Raw genomic sequence first — 23,885 nt, 5'->3', positions numbered from 1 at the left:
GAGTGAGGTACCTCTCAGCTGCAGTCCACTGCTTTAAACATCCCCTTCTGACCTTCCTGTAAATGTTACTATTTTCTAAGTTTTGAAGGGCTACTAAATTTCATTTCTCTCTTTCCTACATACTTCTCTATTTAGTATATTGCACTATTGATTTAAAACATGGACATTCTTTAACATCTTATAATATTCCACTTGTTTTTGAACATTTGAAGATTACAGCTAAATCCTCATTTAAACATTCCTTTAGGAAAATAGCATGCCATTTTCCTTTACCAACAGCAATTAAATCGCCTGAAATGGAGCTGATCTACTGAACACAGTTTTCTCCAATACCTACGGGTATTTGAAAAAAAATTTGTCTCATTCAAAAAAACCCACAACAACTATATTAACTACATTAATATGTAGTTTATTATTTTTCTGCATTATTTATTAGTTTTTAATATATGTTACATATATTTACAATGTTACTAAAAAAACAATCCAGATAAAATTAAGCAAGAAGAATATTCTCTCATAAAACCAACCACGTAAACACTAGATCAATCTGGACTGAATCCACCCTATAAATCCCCACTAATTTTCCAGAATACAATGACAGCTTTGCTATTAAAAAAAAAAATAAAAATGTTCAGGGTTGGTATTTCCTAAGATCTTACATTTCAGACTCCAATGTAAATGGTTATCCTTCCACGTGAGACGGTGTAACACAAGGTTGACATTCATCTGAAGTATGAATTCTCAACCTGGAAAAGATGTTGGCGCCATTCTTACATTATAGAGATGATCATTATCTTATTTTCTTCCACTGCATTCATGCTTGGCCTCTCTCACACATCAAACACAACTAAAGTGCCTCCGTGGGGGACATGAAGGCTGTTTGCTCCCTTCGATTCACTTTCAGATGCAAGATGCAAAACTAGCCCTTCCAACCCCCAGCCAGGAAAGCCCCTGCATGCCACGTGAGGCTCCCCCCGCATTAGGAGGGCAGGAAGATTGCTGATCTGCACCAGCAGAAAGGTTTTCAGTTTTTCAGCACAGATTCAGTGACGATGGGCTGGAGAGGTTGGTCAAGATACTCTCATATTCCACTGGCACCTCTGTCTTCATGTACTACATACAGCGTAAGAACTGAATCCATTTTGGGTTTGGGGGATTAAAACTCCTGTACAGATACTATTTTGCACTCAGGCTTGCTTGGGCATTCGGATTTTTCTCTCATCTGTGCATCAGCAAAAAGTGCCAGCAAGTTACCTCCAGGAAGCCCTTCATAACTCCTATCAGAGCTGAGCAGAACCTGCAGTGCAGCAGGACTTTGCCCTGGGAACAGAAGACCTTTACTAAGCCACCATTGATTTTCATTCCTCCAGCCACCTTTTCTTCCTATTTTAACTGACCTAAGAGAAGCTAAATTCACTGAAACACAAACCTAAGTGTCACTGGTATTTCAGAAGTGTCAGCGACATGTAAAACATAACATTTTTCAACAAATTATGTGCACACCACCTAGATTTACAGAATCAGAATAAATCATGTTGGAAAGACCTCTTGAGGTTATCCAGCCCAGCCCTCCACTCGGAGCCAGGATAACACAAATCAGGTCTAGGGCCTTGTCCAGCTGCCTCTGAAGGAGTCATCTCCAAGTCACCCTTGGAGCCATCGCCAAGGATGGAGATTTCACAGCATCTTCAGATGTCTGCTCTGATTTGAACGCCCGCTTGGTGGGGGAAAAAATATGTTTCTGCACCTCTAACTGAAATTTCCCTTGTCTCAACTCATATAAAAACTCAAGTCACAGAATTGCTGCCTTTACTCCTTTATTAGATCAATCAGCTAGCAGTGAGGTGCATGAAAATTTGCTTTCCTGTGCTTGGATGAAGTCCAGCCCTTGCATAACTGAAGAGTTTCAGAAACCGCAAGCATCACAGCACAGCAGGGTTGTAAGACCCACTAGGACAATTGCTAAGCTATTATTCCAAAATGGAACAGGTTTCTTCTGCCATCAGTAATATCTTTTATGCACTTACACTGTCATCTTAAATGGAGGTTAACTAATATATTACTGATTTAACTTTCAGTAAGATCCTAGAAAGGCATATGTGTGCCGAGGGAAGCTTCTGCTGCTTGAGTCCAAAAAGAACTGAAGTCAAACTAAAACTATACATTGCTGCTGAAACGAGAAGGAAAAAGGAAAGCTTTACCAGTCTACTTGGAAATTAAGGAGACTACAGAAGAATAATGCTTTATATATTCTCAAAAAGAATCAAGCCTTTCTTGCTTCAAGAGACTTAGTTACATTTTCTAGTGCTGCCACTCAGACTAAGGAGAGAAGGTGCTCACCCGAAGCCTGCAGTCAATACTGTAAGACACGGGAGTCCACATCTCTAATTCAAAAACTTCACATGAAGAGAAAACCCACTGACTTGTTTTTGAACATTTTTCTTCTCCAGCAGGTAAACCTGTCTAAAAAAAACCAGCTCAATGCCACAAGTCTACTGTAAACACAGCAAGAAAGCTCCTTTTCTCCAGTGCATCCGTAAAAGGACGGCGCTTTGATAGAGGATATACTGGTCATCCAAATCCCCTTCATCTAGCTCAACAGGCAGAGAGACAAGACACCTTTCACAATCTTGATGCTTGTCTAAAGTTTCTACCCCTACTGCAAGCAAACTGGTTCAGCCCACAATATAAGGGAGATAAGGTCACCAAAAGAAACAGTGTAAAAATCTAATTTATTTTCTTGGCATTGTTGTGGCGAATTGCACAGCAGAAGAAATTAAGGACTCTTTGTAAACAACCCAACTTTCAGGAGAAACTCACCATTTCTTTTACTAAATCCACCTTTTTAACCTCTTTGTTGCAAAACGTCAGTGGTGGATCAGGGCCGGGGAGAGTGACTAACACACAGAAGCAGCTCCGAGCTATCGGGACTCCAATCTGGAGTTCACCTCCACGTTAACTCCTACTGCTAATTCATCATCCCAGCACCCGACAGCTCGGCTGATTGTGAGCCTTGCAGGACAATGAGGGGCTCGGCTGACCACCAAAAACCAGCCCAAGGGAGGAGGGGTTGATGGGCACAGACCTGGAGAAGGCCTAAGATAAGTGCTGGCTGTCAGTGCAAGGACAAAGAAGGGCAGGCCCTGGGGAGAGAAAGGAGATAAAAAAAATCTCGACAACTGCTTTATCTGATGAGGGTTATGGCTAATTAATTATAAACTCAATTACCTAACCCTTACTTCAGCAGTCTCTATTCATTAAGAGATAAAACCTGACTGACTGCTAACTTTCCCTTGCACACACTCACACACAGCATGCTTACTTCGGATTTGCACACTTAAGGGCACAATTTCTTAAAAAAGCTCTGCAAAAGCCTTCGTACCTGTCAACTTCGTGCTGGCAGGTTCAAGATTTCTCCTTTTTTCCCCCTACCACCCAAAGCACCCTCTGTTGCACAATGGGAGGGCCAGGCCTCCATGCTGTGCATTGGCATTTAAAAGCAAAAACCTGACATTAAACAATAGACATTATGGACATCAAAGCCCCTTCTCACAGCCAAGTTTCTGCCTCTGTGGGCTTCTGATCTGGTTCACATTTAAAATTAAGCTTTTAATTTTGTGTGCTAAAAGTTTGGTGGAGAAGCTCACCAGCATCAACTAAACATTATTCTTCCGAAGTTCGAGGTGGCCGGCAAAAATGAATTGCATTAAGGAATGAACTCCACAAACCCTTTGCCAAGCTAACGCTCACTAATAGCCCAAACTGCATTTTGCATGTCACGTATTAAAAATGTCTGTTTAATCACTATTCAGATTCCACCCGCCTTCCTGTGGTGCTTGGCCTCTCCTCCAGCTGAAGTTCTTGCCCCCTTGTGTTGTGCTTGACACGAGCTCAAACAGCCTGGCAGAATCAATCCTGGCCATTAGAAAAAGGCTCCTCTTCATCTCCTTGCAAAGACTGCAGACCTGTCTCGCTCTCACCTTTTGAATACACGGATATTTTCAAATCCCTGCTTCACTCTGGTTGCCCTCTACTCTAGCTTTTCAATTTCTACAGCATAATGTTTTTCACAGGTATTTTTTCATACGGAGGTTTCATATATGTATGTATATATCTATCTCTCTGTAACTATATATATGAAATGACAAGGTGATCACAGTCATAGGGTATTTCACATCATCTCAGAACTTTTTCTAAGAATAATTTCTTCTGATATACAGAATGGAGGAACCCAGCTTTGTGTCTGCTTCTACACTAGGTGCTATTCTGAAATTACTGTGGAGTGTATTTACTATATGACATTTTGGTTCATTCAACATGTACACAGATTAGGTCAATTTTTCATACTTTATATACACCAAATGAAGTAAGAACAAAACTGTAATCAGGCCAGTTGATAGACATTATCCAGGCCCTTCTCTGCAAAGACATAATTATATGAAAGTACTTAAAACTAGTATGTTGGTGTTAGCTATCACTATTTGGTCTTGGCCATTACCTTATTAAAAAGGATTTATTTTACTAATACTTGTGGTTTTGGACTCGAATGATGCAGTCCAACGGTTCACTTCACTCCTATGATGCTTACATATGGCAATGCATTTTGAAACTTGTTCCCGCATGTGGTTCCCCTTCCTCACTTGCTGATAGCCGAGACCTTCAGGATATACTAGTTTGGCCAGTTCAATCTTTGCAAACCTTCCTAAGAAGATCTTGTTATACAAATTTAAGACATGTATTTTTTCATTCCATAAGTAAAAACCTGTAATTCAAATTCTGTGCCTAATGTTTTTAAAGTATACAACATGGACAATTTCAATGAAAACTAAAGGCTGTCTGCTTTGATACAGTCTTTTAAAAATTGAGAAGAAAAATTCTTAAACACAATAATCACAACTAGTGACCAAGTCAACTCTGGCTGTCTTTTAGATAAAATCTCAGCTTTCTTTCCATCCAGAGCTTCCATGTCTATTATGGACATAAATTCCATACTTTCCCTCACCATAACCTATTTTAAATCCCATTATTATTTTAAGTATTTCATATTGCTTCCTGGCTACCCTTCTGCATTAAGTTGAAAAGCTTATGCCATGGTTTTATGCTCGAGTACCTTCCCCTGAAAGATGTACATTTTTCTTTTAGGGCAATAGCTTTAAAGCTTGTCATATGAATACTACAGTTGATAGCTCCTTGTGGTTCTTTTTAACTTCCAGTCTCTTCTACTCAACAGTATACAGTACATTTCAAGAACACGCATGTCTGAATACTCTGCATTGTCTCTACTCATTTGGACCAACAATTCTGAGGATATTCCAAAATGCTCCACTAATTAGTTATTTAAAGCCATGCCATTCTCTTCAGCTCTCAATTCTTCACTCCTAAATGCAACTACAGGTGATTACTGTACATTGAACAAATTGATAGCTTTCTGTTTGGATTCTGAATGATAAAAACATCTGCATTAGGCTTATTGCAAGCAATGTGTCTGAAGTTGCCTAGGGTAGCTGATACCTCTGGCCAGCTCCAAAACTGACGCTGTACAAAAGGCAGCTACACCCATCACCTTGTTTTTCTTTACCAGAATTGTAAAGAATTAATGAAATCCCTACTCAGCAGAAAGCAAAGGAACGACCACGCACCGAGCAGCAAAAAACAGAACATCTCTTTTGCTTCTAAAGCTCCTTTCCACCACGTTTCTTCTTCCTTTTCTGGGGCCCTAAATCCTTCCATGTTATGGTACACACATCTCCAGTATCTGAATCCAGTTGTGTTCTGACCTCACTTTTCATTAACATAGATGGAGAAGCTCATTGCTCTTTGTTCAGTTTTGCACATGGTTGCAAATACTGACCATTTCAAGTCTCTTTCCCCAAACACATTCACTTTTATATAGCCCTATAACTTTTTATCTGAAGGAAGATAAGAGGATTGTACTCAGAACAAATTACAGCTTAAAAAAAAAAAGAAACGGAAGAAAACAGTAAAAAAATCCAATGCCATTTCCCATCAACAATTTCCCACAGCTATTTAACTTAAAAATATAAACTATGCTTGAAACAACCACACACTCTACAATAGTTGTCTCAATTGCCTTCCCATCACACTAACAGCATTAGGTAAAAATGAAGACTTCTCCCATTCATCAACAGAGGAATCATTCATCCGGAGTTTATTATCTCAGGTAATTTGATCAATACACTTCACCTTTATAGTACAGTTGTCCTTGTGAGCAAAGCATTTTGCGTTTTATAGTGAGATGGTTATTATGAAGGCTATTCATAGGGAAATTCTCTGCAGTTAAAAGTTTTTCCAATTAACTACATTTAACACCGTTTAAGCCATAAAATGGCGGTTACATTTCACATTGTGTTGTCGAAGTGTGGCAGCACTCAGGAAGCAGTTAGGGCACATTTGGCAGATACATCAACCAGGACTTTGGAAGGGGAATCAAGAAAACCCTGCCAGCAGAGTGAGGAAGACTGTTTCAGTACAAAGTCATGAATATGCACCAAAAAAGCATGTCTCAGAAGAAACCCTGTAGAGAACTGCAAATAACAGTCCCATCACTTTTGTCAATTTTCTTACTCATTTTCAGTTGTGGTGTTTGTGTAAATGGGCTATGAACTTCCAATGAATTATGCCACATGAGAACAAATGGTTTCGTGTCCTCTGGGATGAAAATCTCCCCAAACCACTATCCTCACTCTTCATCTGAAGCACGAAGCAGCTGAGCTGCCTCCTCAGTTGCTAGCATTCAGCAAAAGGCACCACAGAATACCAGGAAAAAGCCTTTGAAACAGAAGCAAGATAACAAATTCTCAGAGATCAGCTATTTTAAGGAGGGAAACCTCTTAAAAACTTGCTCAAAAATAAAAAATTATTATTCCTTGTGAGACATACTCAGAACAAACTAGTTCATTAAAGTCCTATCAGCACTTGTAATTGGCCCTCGTTGGCCAATAGAAGGAGACATTTGCAACTTTTCCCAGGAAATTATATTCTAAATCCTTCATGAGGTGGACCTTGTCCTTTTCTGAGGAAACTTGATAGCAGTCTTTAGTATTCACTGGCATAATTAGGACTGCAGTTAATTTCATTAAATTCTCTTGCTGCTAAATGAAGCAGATTATGAGACATCTTTTATTGCAAGGCATGAAATTACAGCCTGTCAGCTGCCAATGGTAGAGTAAAACTAATGAATTACAGGGTAAATAACACCAGAATTAACCAGCCAATTTAACATAGCAGAGAACAAAGTCATTTTTACTTGGAGCTCTGGTGAACGCCACCACCACCAGGATACCTTTCAGCTGAAAAGGAACCAATTCAAGGACCCTCAAAGCTAAAGAACCAGGGAAAAGCCCCATTTATTGAGCAGGAATGTTAGAAAGCCAACACAGCACATTAGTTATTAGAAATCAGTCAGATAAGTAGTAGATATCACATCGCTAAAATATTTCAGCTGTGATCTCTCCAGGTGGTTTGTGCTAATGCATTAATCCTTACGCGGCCCAAGAAAACAGGCAGAGGTACCACTATCACTGGTTTACTGGTGACACCTCTTGGTGACAACCCCCATGTAGGAGGGGTACATACACGACTGACAGATAATTAAAGACAAGGGAAAGCCAGTATAACTGACCAGTTCCACCTCCTGTACCTGTCCTCCCAAATGTCTAGCACAAGGTGCAGAGGGTGAACCAGAGGGCAGGATGGATGCTCTTCTGAACTGTCACCAGGAGCTTCCAGAGGGTCCAAGGCCAAGACTCCCTACAGACTCATGAAGCCTGTGGGGCTGGCAGACATGCACACAATTTTTTTTTAGCCTAAGAAAAGAGATCTGCACTGTGTGGGTAGGTGTCCCACCCTATCCTCTCTTTTTTATTACTATGTTCTTCTTTTTAAATTTTATGCCAGCAAAATTACCTACTGACTGATGAGGCATTGTCAGAAAACCCAAGAATTTCTACATCAAATAGATCCTACTTCTAATAAAATTATGCACTCACTGCTACTTCTGTAATACAAAGCATACAAACCCCTGTGGCACCAACTTATTCAAAACCATGCAAGTAGCTGCAGGATCTTAGAACACAGCTTTGCTAAGGAGAGCAACATACTTTGTGTCATGCAACATTTTCAGAAATTTGTTTTTAAAATGAGTGAATAAGTACACTTCATCTGGGAGCAAAAACTTTTCCACTACCTGGGCCAGCATTATCTTTGCTGCCACTTCAGATTTACCGGATTGTCCTTATGGATGTCTCAGTGCTGTAGTGGGAGAGAATGAGAGCAATGGCCAAGGAAAGGAAACCAGGCACCCAAAAGCCGCTATGCTAGAGAGGAGCAAAACTTCTGTGCCACCCCTGCCAAAGACATACAAGAGCTCTGTGGGACCACAAATTCACTCGTGTGACTCCTCTGGCAGCCAGACTCTCCAAGCACACACGTATTACACAAGAAAGCCCTACTGTTCTCTGAAGCTTTGGTCTAGCATAACTCAACTGAAGCCCCTGGCTTAACTCAGTATGTCAGTAACTGTCAGTTGATCTTCCACTGAAATCAGCTCTAGCCCATATAGGTGTCCTATACTCTAGGCAGAGTTGTTGATTCTCTTTAGTCCTTCTTTATTTCCCCTCCACAGTTTTAAATTCCCATCATATGGATTGTAGCAATTATTTTCACACTGCCAGAAGTATTCTGGACTAACATTGATATCTTGCCTTCAGACTGCAACAATGGAAAATCAGTGCTCTGACAGCGTGAATGCATCAACTCCAGAACATGCTACTGAAATCTATAGACTGAAAGCTGCTCAGACTGCTCAATTGGAAACAGCTCAGAGGCACTGACAAGGTGCCCAAGCAGCAGAGCACCAGAGGCACCCATGCATTGCTTCAAGATAGCAATCGATCACCCTGCTTCATGCTTAAAGACATTGGCACCTTAAGAACCAGACACCTCTAGGGACTGGCGTGCCACTTGCTGAAAGGCACTCAGGATCTTTAATGTTATTGAAAACATCATCTAGCTCTTATTCTCACTGCCCGTCTCCTTCATAGTCTTTGTTCAGTATTTGCTCTCCTTACTGCTACCTGCTTAATACAGGTTTTGCTTCTTCTTGGTTTTAAGAGTATATCTATTTTAAGAATCAGTCTTGAATATTTATTTTACAAGAAGCACACCAACCATACAACTCCCTACTTATTCAGTCTGCAATCTGACAACAATTTATTTTCACTCAGTTTGCTCACAGCTCACTACTCTGCTTTTAGTCCAGAATTTGCACTGCATCTCTCTGCCCACAAAAAGTTTTGTTTTTCAACTGGCCATGAAACAATTTCTAAGCTTCTAATTGCTAAGGTGTTGACACCTGCCTTCTTGAACAGTCCTTATTCTCCTTCGTTCTGACGTATTGCTCACTTTCAGACAGGAGAATTTCTACATGATTCAACCACTTTCTTTGCTATTTTAATTGATTTTTCTTTCCAATACCTCCTGCACTCAAAGATTTCTTCATTTTTCCCCCCTGAAATATTCACACGAGAAGAGAACATTAGACGTTAATCTAGCTACTTGATTTGTAGCAGTTCTCCAGTTCTCTACCCAACCATTTAAATACTGTCATTCATAATAGGGTGATATACTGTACTATAAACCCTTTTGCAAATGGTATGTCTTGGTATTTTTCTTGTGTGACAAAGAATCATCGTAGTTTCATAAAGGGGAAAGAAACGTACTTAGTGCTCAGACTGACCTACAGTCTCACTGTCTCAGCCATTTCTCCTCCTTTTAAAAAGAAAGTTCACCCTCCCTTTTTAAAAGAAAATCCAAGTCACTAAGCTTATATTGTTTCCTTATAGAGAAGACTGAACAGTCTGATAGGTCCCAAAGCCCAGAGGCTTTATCTCAGTATTAAGCCTGAAACAATCTCCTCTTATCACCCTTATTTATCAAAATAAGCAACACTTATTTTTCCTGGCAAACAGACAGAATCACAGAATCCTAGGGGTTGGAAGGGACCTCGAAAGATCATCTAGTCCAACCCCCCTGCCAGAGCAGGGTCACCTAGAGTACATCACACAGGAATGTGTCCAGGGGGGTTTGAATGTCTCCAGTGAAGAAGACTCCACAACCTCTCTGGGCAGCCTATCCCAGGGCTCTGTCACTCTCACAGGAAAGAAGTTCTTCCTGATATTCACATGGCACCTCCTGCGCTCCAGTTTGCATCCATTGCTCCTTGTCCTATCACTGGTCATAACTGAAAAAAGCCTGGCTCTGTCCTCCTGACACTCCCCCTTTACATATCTGTAAACAAGGGTGAGGTCACCCCTCAGTCTCCTTTTCTCCAAACTGAAGAGACCCAGCTCCCTCAGCCTTTCCTCAGCAGGGAGATGTTCCACTCCCTTCAGCATCTTTGTGGCTCTGAGCTGGACTCTTTCAAGCAGTTCCCTGTCCTTCTTGAACTGTGCGGTCCAGAACTGGACACAATACTCCAGATGTGGCCTCACCAAGGCAGAATAGAGGGGGAGGAGAACCTCAGACTGTGGATTCCTATGTATAACTGCAACTGCTCTGCTGTAGCTCAGCTAAGCGGTCTGCAATTAGCCCTCCAATCCTATAAGCAGTGATCTGATATGGGAACTCCCATCATGACTGCTAATGTGCCTCGATTACTGTGATGGCCAGTGGAAAACACCTTTAGCCAGAGAACTGACCTAGCTTTAGAGCTGCAGAGGTGGGACCTCTCCCCAGCACTGCCTTCACCCCTTCACCTCAGCAGTGTGTCTGTAAGGAGCCTGTGTGCCTCTTGCAGCACCTGACCCTCAAACAGCCCATGTGTCGTTCCCAGGGCTGGAGCTGGATCTCTTTTACACCTCTATGCTTTGGTTTTGTAGCCTCAAAGCACACCCATCATTTGCATTCACTTCTCAAATAGAAACCCCATTTGAACTTGCAGGCACTCGTCACCTCCAGCCCTACCTTGACAAGAGTTCAAGAGAGAAGCCAGCCCTGGGTTTTGGAAGGAAAGCCGCCCCGTTTCACCATGCAAACAGGGCTGCAATGCGGAGTGCTGGTTCCAAACGCATCCACAGGTTCTTGTTGGTGGGGTCATTGGAGAAGTGTCTCGGGGAGATGTCATAAGGATATAAAGGCAGAATACCTTCCAAACTTGGGTTAAACCAGCAGAAATTTGGGTAGCTAGATTTTAACTCAGCTTACCCTGAGATCGCCTCCCATTCAAGTGAATAAACTTTGAATACTACATTGCCCTTTTTTTCACAGTTATTTTAGACAAGGATGAACACACTCATTATAGCAGACATGGAAGGCTGGTAAGAGACAGCACCCAGTGCTCTGTCAGGAATTTGCTAGTGAACACGAAGGAACAAAAAGACTATGGCATATGCAAGTAGGCAGGACAGATGAGGGTGATTTGGCTTCTATGGACCTAGTGGTGGGTTCCCTGCTCATGACAGGGGTGTTGGAACTTGATGATCTTTAAGGTCCCTTCCAACCTTCATGATTCTATGACCTGCATCTTTACAAGCCAAATCTCCATTCATTTAGTCACCAGCTCTAGTCCTTGCCCCCTTTTTGACATGCCTCTCCTGGTGCTCCAGCTTTCTGCTAGGGCTGACCACTGTGACTGCTGTTGGTGTGCCTGTGCTTCCAACACTACCCCTGATGGCAGGGCTAATGGCACCAGCCCTAATGCTGAGCAATGCTCCGTCCTGCTCCGTCCAGCCCGTGCAGATCAGGGGCTGGCTCCACTTGTGTTTAGCATCTAACAGACCATTCTTCATCTACACCATGGTTTTCAGCCAAACACATTTGGATAAACTCTCAATGAAGATGTAGTGAGGCAGTAACAAAATGCTTTAGTAAAATCCAAATATTTTGCATCTGATAGGTTTGCTTCATGAACTTATTTTGAAATTCTATCAAAAAAGCAATCTAATTTTTCTGGCAAGTTTTAGTCTATCCAAACCACCCTGCATATTCCTCACAGTTTTATTAAGGCACTCAGGAAAAGTAATCCTGCAACTGTGTTTGCATTGCTTTAGTCATCTCCCTAATACTAGTAACAACGCTCATTTCAAGCTTTACAAGCTGTAAGTGAAATATATCCATGTCATCTAATCATTTCACTCATCTCCAATTTGTCCTAAGGTGAAAGATCCTTTATATTAAACACAACCTTCAATTATATGATTTTCTTCCTTCCAATTCATGCAAAATACACCCTTTTTTATTTTTAAAGAATTATACTACTGAATTATTCCCTTTAAATTAAAAATATGTAAGTGCCAATATCTGCCTTGCCTGCTGAGATTGCTCTAAAGATGTTTTGGTAATTAGCACTGTCAGAAGATTTTTGAAGAGTACAAGAAGGATTAGAGAAAACAGTATTTTAATCAAAGTGCAAGGACTTGCATAGCTGGGATTTTGAAGATTGATAACAAAATAGTTATAGTCATCAGAGTACCTATATTTCAAAGATCCACTTCTCCCCTCTGCCTTCCCCAAGAACGATATTCCTTCTTCATGCCATTTACTGTACCTACATCCTGGATAAATGTTCAGTCACAAGTGTCAAATACTAACAGTGCCAATGCTTTTTATTTAAAAAAAAAACCCAACCAAAACCAAACCAAGAAACAAGAGATGTTGGACCAGCATCCAATCTGGATACACATGGAATACACATAAAAGGTACCAAAGGAATTATGAAAATATTTAGCAAGCCCAAAGTTTTCCTCTTTCAAAAAATTAGGCTAAAGGGCTTTCAATGCGTGCTGTTCAGTTTACTCTTTTGATTGCTTTACCACTATGTAAATCAATTTGTTAATGTTCCTTACAAAATGCATGAGCCAGTTATACTGACAAACACACAAAGCTCATTCGTAATTAGCAGTTAATTAGTAAGAAGGAACAGATGCTGTTAGAGTTTCAGCAGGCGAACAGGTTCTGTAAACAATGCTTATAAATCTAAATGAATTTATTAACCACAATGCAACTGTCAACATTTTGTTGGCAACCATACAAAGATGGTGGAATCCCCAAAACATCTTTACAACGTATTAATAATCATTGTGTCAACCAAAGTCTATCAGGCAGTCTCACTTGCTAACTGTCATAAGCTTTCTACTTCATCTTGTTATGTCACTTCTTGGGCCCCACTCCTGCCCTCAGAGAAGAGCTCCAGACACCACAGCCCAGATGCACACCACCTCACCTCCAACACACAGCAGCCCCTGGAAACAAAGGCTTTTTTGTAGAAGGAATGTTCTGTTTTGCACCCCCACTTCAACGCGCTCCCACCAACCCAAACCCAGCAGCACGTGCAGCTCTGGAAGCACGTACTGTCCTGAAGGGTTTGCAGTCATTTTCTTCACAGCCGTTATCAGCTGATGAGAAATCACTGCCATGAAGGCATCTCCAGGTCTCAGCCACTAAAATAACTAAAGGTCAATTATTTCTGCTCTTCATTTATAAAATCATGCACACTCAATAAGCCACCGAGTGATGCCATAAGTTGGTTTTGGTTTGTTTTTTTAAATCTATCTGGGTAGATATAGATGGTTCAAATAAAGGGAATGCCTTTTGTCAGTCTTTTCTAGATGCAACTACTGAAGCATTCTCCAGCCACAACCACATTGAGCCAAAGGCTTCCGGCCAGGGGCCAGCTCTTATCCTACGGGCAACAGGGAAGATGCTTTGGTGACCTCACTGCTGTCAACCTCTGCATGTCACACTGAGATGCCACCTTGATATATTACACCATTTCAGTGCTGGAAAAGTCTAATAAATTTTTTAAAGTTGTATTGTGGCTGGCTTTATTGATGTGCTCTTTTTCATCTACATTGCTTTCGATCATTCCCTTCTTCTCTCCCCTAGAGTATTCTGACACATCTTCGCCATGTTCTATACGTGGGTTTGCAATACACTGGCACACAGAAGAGGATAAGAAGACCCCAAGAGGATTAAATTCTCCAAAGCTTCCCTGGAGAGACTCCTTGGTTTGCTTCTTGCTGGCTCGAGTCCTACTCACTGCACTGGTACAGGGCCCAGACACATGGAGGTCAGGGAAACCCTTCTCTGCTGGCATCAAGCACTGGGCAAAAGATGAGAAGCTCATGGCAGAGCCCCAGAAAACACAAAGACTCTCTCCCTTCTTACATGAGCACAGCACTGGAAAACAGATCCTTGACTGGTTTACCCTAAAAAGCAGCACCTGCTCCTTTTACACAGCCATAGTCAGATGTTGTTGGCTTTTATTTTGCCATTTTATTTTATTATTTTTTTAGATAAGAGAAGCTCCTGCCTGACAATTTCTGTAGAGGGTGACAGGTTCTCTGGCACTTTCTTCCTTCCTCTCCCCACAGTGTCTCAAAGGATGTTTAACCTGATCTACACTCTACTCCAAATAGATGCTGGAATCTTAACAACATGCAAGAGATACAATAATATCTGATGTGTCAGCTAAGGAATCACTAGCTACTAGTCAAACCCAAAAGTTTTTCCTTACCTCTTAAGAAACAAGTGAGAGCATTACATTTAGATGGGATTTTTTTAAAAAAGAGAGCATCAAGTTGGACACCTCTTGCTCAGCAGTCCTAAGCATGCTACCAGCTCTTGTGGCATTAACGTGGATATCAAATAATCACTGAGGAAACAAGAAGTTTTGTTGTTTGCTTGGGATTTTTTTAAAGTTGCTTGATACCCTATCCTTTCATCACTGTCCTAAGAGGCAGTATACACAGAATCAGTGTTCTCCATTGTTCACTCCATGGGTTGTGTCACACAGACAAACGGAGCATTATTTTTTCATTTGAGCACCCCCCGCCATAACTGATGCTAAGAAGTATCAAAATACATTTATCTAACAAGTAAAAATCTTTAAAAATTAGAATACTATGTTTACCATTACATTACTAATACATAATTGTATCACAATGTCAATTTTTTGAGCTAGGAAGAGTAAAAAAGCAAGCCAGCCTGAAATTAAACTGGTGAATTAATTCACAAACCACGAGTTTGTTTCCATTATGAGGATCAGAGACTCCCAGTAAATTCAAGGTCATAGTCACAAAAAAAATTAATAAATTAATGTATTTGAAAAACATAATAATAAGATGACACTTATAGATCTTCAGTTGTTTGAAAGCAATATGCATACCAACATAGGCTTTAATTTTAGGGGAGCAGCAAGGCCTCTAACAACTCTTGTACATCACCCTCCCCAGCCAACCAAGCATCCCTTGGAAACTGAGCAAATGACTTTACGCCTGTGACCTTAGCACATGTGGGACTATCACTCTGCTACTACTGAAGGCAGCTGGAAACAAAACAAGGGCAATATATAGGATGGGAGACAAAAACCTCATGTTTTAGGGACCCTCAAATACTGGGAGACCAAACTACATGCTATTTCACAAAACCAGCTTTCTCAGTGAAATGAAACCTTATTTCCAGGCAGGTCCATGTAGCCATAGCTGTTCCTCTGATATGAGGGCACATTTGATCTAATTGGAAAAAATATTTCAAGTGCACTGGGAATAGTCACTGTTAACTGAATGCAACCACGAGAAAGGAAAAAAGAGCATGCAGACCCGAGGGAATTACCAAATCAATTAACAACTAATTCAGGAACTAATTTCTGTATTGCCTCTTAGCACAAAACTGTATCTTTAATTTCTCCTGCAATAAGCATCACCATGATAGTTCTAACACACTCTGACGCTTTAAATGAGTTTACAAGTATCTCTTTTTGATTGGCTATATAACATTATTTCTTCACAGTTCAATGCAACCATAGCCAAGTGCTCTGAAATATTTAATTATACTGGTAGCTACCAGTTAACAATTTACAGAACCACAGTGAGTACAAAACATTTTGTAACTAGTAATCAGCTAATTAAAAGCACAACAAAATGTGTATGTTCTGATTATAAACAATTGCGGAGGAATTACACAGAAGATTTCAGCAATAAAGAGTATTTGGCTAAAGACCACAGCCTCGTGTTTGTACAAGCAGATCTGGATACTGATTACTGTGATTAGACACAAGTGTGACAGAGGAAATTACACCTCACTCTAGATAGAAATAAATGAAACTATGTCATCTGCCAGTTCCTTGTGAAACACATAATTCCTGAATTTTGGAAAGCCACTCTCTGGAGGCACCAATATTGACTTGCAAACAACTCTCTTGAAGCCTACATGAGCATCCATAAATGAAAGCAAATAATTAGTAGATCTGGTGAGTGCTTTGGTGTGGAAGATGGAGCAGGAGCAGCATCACAGAAGTTTGGGTCTCTACACCAGTGAAACGGGGGCTTTTCTTTCACCTTGTCAAGACAGATGAATTAGGCAATAGCTGCTAAGATGGTTGCTTATTTGTTCTCCCTTTTCATAGATCCAAAAGAAACATTTATACTCAGGAAACCTGCTGCAAAAAAGCATTTGTTGTTCATGAGGGTGGCGGGTCTTGGGTCTGACACTTGCCTGAAGCATTACAGCGCTCTTCTGCTAGCCAGGACAACTAAGGACATCCTTTTTTGACTGACTAGACATGGCAGATGAGCTCTTTTCAAAACCCGTTTCCAAGACACTGCTTTACTAGCTGAAACGCTCCACCAGCTGTGCAGACAGCCCTGAGAACTGCTAGGGAAAACACATTTCAGGTACCATCTTCTTTCTGGCTCAACGGGAAGGACTAAGGTAACACAGCCTTGTGTTTTATTACACACAGGAATTGTGGAACTGTTGTTGTACACAGAAATGCCCCAGCTAAAAAAATAACACAAGGAGGTTGGGAAGAAGAAAAGGTCTAGTCAAGCACCTACATCTTTAGAGAAGAGAGTAAATAAGGATGTTTAGCAGCACAGACCAGTAGGTAGCCAAGAGGACAGGAAGATAACATGGGGCAAAGTCCATTAAAATCCAAAGGAAGCTTTAAAAGCCTCTTTTTTTAATGTCAAGCAATTGTAGACTGAAAAGGAATAAATATGCTTCAGTCCCACTTGAGCTAAAAGTTTACAACAAAGGCAACTCTGGAAATGTAGTGCTCAGAAATAAGGGAAGAAATGCATATGGACAGCCTAAGCTTGGCTATGGTGAAGGAAGGAAGGTGGTTGGTACCAGAAGGTCCTCCCTTACCCTGCAGCTGTCCCCTCCTCACTCTCCAGAAGGCATCCCTTTGGCTGGGGAGAGGCACACTGCTCCAGGTCATCTGCAAAGCTGCTACCCAGACATGAATCCAGAGAGACTGCTACAAGGAATTCCACTAAAAAAAAAAATTTGAGATAAACTACATTAAATCCTCCACTTCCTGTTTTCAGGTACTTTCTGAGGTCCTCAGGCCAGGGGCTGCTGTTCAGATGTTGGACACAGATTATTTCTGCAGAGCAGCACAAAATGTATTAAAAGCGCTCAATAGCAAAAACCTTAAGTAAATATTCTGTATTTTGCCTTTTTAAAGTACATCTTAAAAATAGCACAGATTTTTCCCTGAAAAGGAAAGTTTTTTGACAAATCGTTTCAGTCATACTCTTCTAAAACAAGGGCACTTAGGAAAGATGTTAAATAGACAACACAATGGTCCAGCCTGAAACAAAAGTGAACAGGCAATTCTCAAGAGTCCAAAACTTAATTTAAAAAGTTATTTTTAAAAAACCCACATTGCTGATATGGGATCATAAGCTGCAACACAACTTCTCAACTATTTTGGAAGCTACTCAACTGAAGTGACATGTTTTCATGCAAAGTTTGATGCTCTTTGAAAGCACTTTGTCAAGTTTAATGCTGTTTTTTACAAAATTCAGATGTATATTGTGAAGTTCCAGCTTTGTTTATGCCCATCTTAAGGAAAAACTGCAGCTGGTCCATCCAGGAACCAAACTCTGCTTCATAAAGAGCAAATCAGTGATGCCCCCTCCATTTGTTGATGAAGCCCCCTCTTACTCCTGACCTAAAAAAACATCTGCCATTTTTAGTACAGAGTTAAAAAAAAACAAAACAAAACAAGACAAAACACCTAAATACATTAAGATTACTTTCATGTACTTAAATGCACCAAGCTGGTAGGCAAAGAAGGTCATTTGAATTATCAGCTAAAAGTAAAGCCCAAATAAGAGATCTGACTTTCTCTAGTACAGCCACTTGCAAATTGAGAGAAGTGAATGGATTCTGAAGTTCACCTCTGCAAGTCATGGATGGCAAATTTTTCACTAGGTCATCAGTGTAACATTATCCATCAGAACATTTATCTTTAAGTCAGACTTCAAGTTTGCTATTCTGAAATGATGCAGGAATTTGGGTGCACATGAGGTGCAGCACCTCCCAGGGTAAGCCAAGGGATGAGGTAACCAGTCAAGCCCTATTTTAACCAGTTTTTGGTAAAAGAACAGTCAAGGTTATATAGTTGTGCTGTATAACAATATGAGCATCTCTCATTAAGTGCAAATGGCAAACAGAAGAAGGTCTGGAAGCAGAAAGTCAAGGCCAGCTCTTATGTACTTATTTACACTCTAATCTGGGGGGGATGGGTGTAGGAGAGGGAAAAAAATAAAAACCAGAAAGAGCACACAGCTGCCATCCCAAAAACAGACCTCCCATCTGCCACCCACGATTTGCATGTCACCTTCTCCAGGCTCATTTGTACTTCATTAACTGCCATTGACTTAACAAGATTTATGCAAATGACACCATAGGAGCTCGCTAACTCCCACTGCAATCAAGTGATTATGTATGTACAATTCTCCACAGCAATGAAAAATTAATACATGACAAGCCCACTCACCGCTGAGCTGAGCTTCTTGCTTTTATTTTTCTTGTTGTGCTTTTTTTTTCATTTGAATATGCCCTACTGATAAAGATTTAGCAAGACTGCAGAAAACAAACTAATCTTCCCAAAAGGCTGCACAAAAACCTCAGCCTAGAAAGTATGTCACCCTAAACCAGGCAACCTAACATGTGCTTCAAAATACTCACTCAGGCTACCAGGAACATGTCTTCGTTTTCAGAATAAATGTGTTTGAACAGACGATGCTCCAAACCCAGCAAGCCATTCACCCTAAGTTTGCTTTAAGAGTAGTATGCAAAATGCTACAGCAGATAGCATAAATATTTTTAGTGTTAATGCCCCTTTCTCGGCGATTTTAACTCTGGGCTAATATTCTTCTAGTCATTTTCTGACTCCATTTGGTTGGCAGAAGATATTTAAATAGCATTACAAGTGAGACTGCAGAAAGAGCAATTACATTAAGACCCAAACATTGGAAAGTCAGATTTTAACGTGTAACAAAGTAAAACTGAAGCACCTCAGCAGTCTCCTATAACACCCTCCAAACCATGAAAGGCACTAAACATGCAGTCTAACCATTTTTTTCACTTGTTTTGTTGGTTTTTTTTCTTTTTGTCAAATTCTGGCATTTGCAGTTCTCAACGGATGCTGAGAGCACAGGACTTAAGGCATGCTGATACTGGTCCGAATGCTGAAGGTGTTTTTGTAACTCCCAGGAAGATGGCCATCCCAAAATTTTACTTGGAGTATTTTGGCAGAAGTTAGCAGGCACATTTTAAGAATGTGCTTGGTTTTTATTGCCTATATTTTGGGTGTCTGCAAGGAGGTTCATCAGAACAGTTTTATACGCTTAGCCCAATAAAATCGTATTCAGCACTGCAGTGAAAAGAGATTTTTACCATTTAGAAAGGACAGAAAGAGTAAGAACATTAACTCTTTTTGACCAGACTGCTTTAAGTTAAGGAGGAAGCCCTAAAGGAATGAGGCGATTCCTCAGACGGAAACATTGCATTTATAATTTTGCCTGTTTCCCTCAAATCCTCAGGAATTCAGGGTGAGAGAACAGGAACTGAGGAGCAGGTTGCAACATCTGGCTTCTTTCAATCAAAAGCCACACCAAACTCTGGGAGCTGTGCAGCCTGTACCTGGGTCCCAGAGAGGCTGAGATACAGAATGATAACTATGGCAGCATAGCTCACTTCAAAAGACCAGAGAAAAAAATCAGGAGATGCCCCCAGAAAAACCCCTAGTCCTCCATCACCAAATACACATCAACCACAGGAATGCTGGCTCAAGAGCTGCAGTAGAACTGATCTATGAAAAGAAATTATACTTGACAACGAGTCTGGGTCACTTACCATGGTTTTACACTTCCTAGAGAGATCACTTTCCCTTATACTCACTCTGTACTCTCTCCCCACCACAAACAAACCTACTAGACTGATACCAACTTCTTCCTCTCCCCTTTCATGTGCTCCTGTATGTTGGAAGAGATTTAATTTCTTCCTCAAAACCAGAACACTTCCAGTCCCACATGAACTGGCTTTTCACTCTTTTTGTTGGGGGTTTTTTTTGTGCTTGTTTTTCAAGGCTGGGAGACAGTACTTCTGATTTTTGGAAGGTAAGAACAACCCATGGGCAGCACAGAATAAACTGGATAACAAAACCATTGGTTTCAACATCTGAACAGCAAGACAGTTTCTTTCTTCTATTAACTTTTTTGGCGTTGCTTCTTTCCCCAAATAGCAACGAACTGAGAACAAAGTCCACTGTATTAATTTCAACTGAAACTTTTTTTTTTTTAAGGGCTAGTAGGATCAACCAACACAACTGAAGCACTGATCTACAAGGAGCTTGTCCTTGTGCCTTGCACCAGAAGCACATGCTGCCCTGCCCCCAGCGCAAGAACTTACAGCAAATAAAAAAAAGTACTGACAACAGGTATTAAAGAGGCCTGGTCACTGCATGCTTTTGAAGTTGTCCCAAAAATGCAACAGAAAAGTATATGCATGAATCTGGCAAAGGCATTTTGGCCCTTTATCACCTAAATGTTTGGTGAAGGAATGGGTTTCTCATAGCACAGGAGCATGACATACTGAAGTTTCTAGGTCATAAAAGTTCCTTTTCACATCCGTCTGCCTTATTCACAGTTAATGCAAAAAAATTAGACACCCCATCATTTCTAGCAGGAATTTCTACTGCCTCAGAGAAACACCCTCCTGTGTGCCACCTGTAGAGCCCACCAAGAGTAATCTCAGCAGCTTAACTTGGTGCCACCTCTACTGATAGGAGCTCTCCATCTACATAGTGGGTAGACAAAAAGCTATCCCCTGGTCAACCTTCAGGAGCCATGTCTGCTTGAAACAGCCTAGTTTGTAATGAAAGATGATTTCAAACTAATGTATGTTTTTAAACTGTAATACAACTTTGTCATTATGAAACACATCATATTTCAACTTTTAATTCAATGTTTCCAAGTGAAAAAGGCACTTTATCCTTCTCCATCTTTTTTTTGCATCAAAGGCTAGGAGACACTGGTCTCCTGCACTTTACTGCAGAGCATCTATAAAGCAGAACAGCAATGAACTCCAAAATCCACTCTCTTGACACATAAGTACGATGTGAAACGCCACTGAGAGCAGCCATCCTACAGCACTGTATGCCATTCAACCTCCTCCTTCTCCCAAAACCCCAGTGAACAGGATGGATCTGCTGACTACAGACCTGCACAAATATTTGCTGGTAATTGCTTGTACGTGACAAAATGAAATTACCATAATTGGGATTAATAACAGAAAGTACACATTCCCAAAAGAGTGGTCATACTCAGTACAAAAGTAGGGACTACAGGGAGAATTTTGCAATACAGAAATTCAAGATATTGTTAAGGGATATTTCACTACAACATAGAGCAATGACACTTAATACGCTTATCTTACAATACTCTTCCTACAAGTGCATTTTTAATTAAATTAATTTCATACAACAGCATTTTAGAAAAGAACAGTATGTATGCCCTGAATAAATATTGAAAAGTATATTTCTCAGTTTTGCATTCTCAGCTGCATTCATGGACACTTTCATTTAATTAGCAGTACCCAAAAGAATTCCAGCTGGTCTAACCCATCTCGTACCATACAAAAGCTGTAGAAAAAAAAATGTAGCTTGTTTTAAATGCCTGGAATCTCCCCTGAACACAGAGCCAAATACTGAGCTGATTGGTTTCAAACTGCTCTTCTGAATTGTAGAGTGTTTGATTAAAATGTGTCTGCTAGAGATTCACAGACACAACAGTACTTCTGCTGCCTGATGGTCCCAAACAGCCTTTAAGAAAGAAAATCACTGCAAATGGTGAAGGGTACAAAACCATCTTCCCCTCACCCCCAAATTAAAAAAAAAACAACAAAAAAAACCCTCCCAAAACACCATTTCCCCACCCACCAAACTAGAGACTCAGCACTACCTGGCAAGATGAAGCATGGACTGAAGAAAAATTAGGAAAGACAAGTGACCCTCAGAAGGCTAGGAAAGCCACCAAAAGGAACTGGAAACAACCGTGTGGGAAGAAAACAAGCTCCTTTCCCTCAGCGCTTTTGCTCTCTAAGGCACAGTAACTCACATGAAAGCAAATACTTGCAAACACTGCAGCAGAAACTATTTGTAAAGCATCCTGTACCAATGCTGAGCATGGTGTTCTTAACCACGTGAATTCAGTGTAATTGCATTTGAGAAAGTAAATTATCTCCTTCAGCCAAACACTGCCTCAGATGCCAGCATTGCTGCCCCCTTTCAAAGGAGCGTTCGCGGCAACAATTTAGCATCGAGTTTCCGGGCTAATGAAAGTGCATCTAGGCTAGTAAAACAGACCAAAACAAATCCTTGAATTCAAGTCCTGTTGTGTAATGAGGAAGTTTAATTAAGGCCACACATTACAGCTGTAAACATTCTCTTATATAATAAGGTCTAAATGAAACTGAACCTAATCAAAGTTACAATTCCTTCATTAGCAAATTACAAACAAGAGTGCACAGCTGACACACCGGCTATGATTATCACAACTAATTGCCTCGTTGTTACAAACCAGCCTGAAACTGTGTTCAGATGTCCGTCTGCAGTAGCAAATTAGGGCCACATCAGGCTATTTCTGCGATCACAAGGGGCTCTTGTCGAGCGATCTGATTTACCCTGCCGACTGGCAGCACACGGCCCAATCAAAGCCCCCTCTACAAAGGCAGCTTTGAAGCCAGCACAGCCTAGGAACCCGCTCCATATGCAGGCCGGCAGACTGCACTTCATTAGGCCTGTTGTCACATTTTCCCTCTTCTTATTCTAATGATCCTATTTTAATACACATAGGAACCTCTCCTAATTGATGTCAAGTGAGTGACTTCCACATTCATCACCGGAGCACATCAAAGGCATCTTGGCCCGCGGGCAGCCATCCCAGCGCTTAAGACCCGAGGTGTGGCTCCAACTATGGAAAGGGGAAAAAAAAAAAAGAAAGTATTTCGGCATTACCTGTTTAATTGGGATTGCACGGCCGCTTCCAATGCTATCTGTTCTGCTCTCCAGGACCTTCTTCTCTTTGTCTGGGTCACTCCCTTTCCGAGACTGCAGAGCAAAAAGAAAGTTTGTGCTCCATTAAATGTAGCAATTCACACTGAGGATGCTTCTTTTTTTTTTTTTTCTTTTTAATGCAATTAAAAAAAAGTATTTTGACACATAAATGGAGATTCAAAAGATGTGGGTTAGAATCTACAAAAGCAAACAACTGTCCCCAAAATCTGGATACCAAAATGCTGCCTCAAATTTTCAACCATCCACTTGTTCAAAATGGTGTTGGGGTTTAAAGAGTTACATTTTCACTGCCTGAAGACCCAGCAGATCAGAGGACATGTTTCTGAAGTCTCCAATAGTAGCTCCAAAGAGGAACGAAGGTTCCAGCTTCTCATTAAAAACCCCCTGATATATGCATGCATACGTTTATCTTAGAACTGTGTGTTTTTTAGAAATGTGATCAGCTACTTAGAAATGCGATTTTATGATGCTGGTTTTGATCACAGCGACTTTTTTT

The 23,885-nt window shown here is 40.8% G+C and overlaps 1 protein-coding gene across 9 annotated transcripts in view; it reads right to left on the bottom strand.

Moving 5' to 3' along the window:
• Positions 1-23,885, bottom strand: part of AGAP1 (ArfGAP with GTPase domain, ankyrin repeat and PH domain 1) — a 337,725-nt gene that overhangs the window by 140,266 nt on the left and 173,574 nt on the right. For all 9 annotated transcript variants that reach the window (XM_051623022.1, XM_051623024.1, XM_051623027.1 and 6 more), the window contains one exon: positions 23,330-23,422. In XM_051623022.1, the coding sequence (XP_051478982.1) occupies positions 23,330-23,422 (93 nt within the window). The remainder of the gene's footprint in view (positions 1-23,329; positions 23,423-23,885) is intronic.

Source organism: Apus apus, chromosome 6 (genome assembly GCF_020740795.1).
Source record: "Apus apus isolate bApuApu2 chromosome 6, bApuApu2.pri.cur, whole genome shotgun sequence".
Taxonomy (NCBI): Eukaryota; Metazoa; Chordata; class Aves; order Apodiformes; family Apodidae; genus Apus; species Apus apus.
Note: the sequence above shows the minus strand (reverse complement) of the source record. Positions and strands in the feature narration are given on the sequence as shown.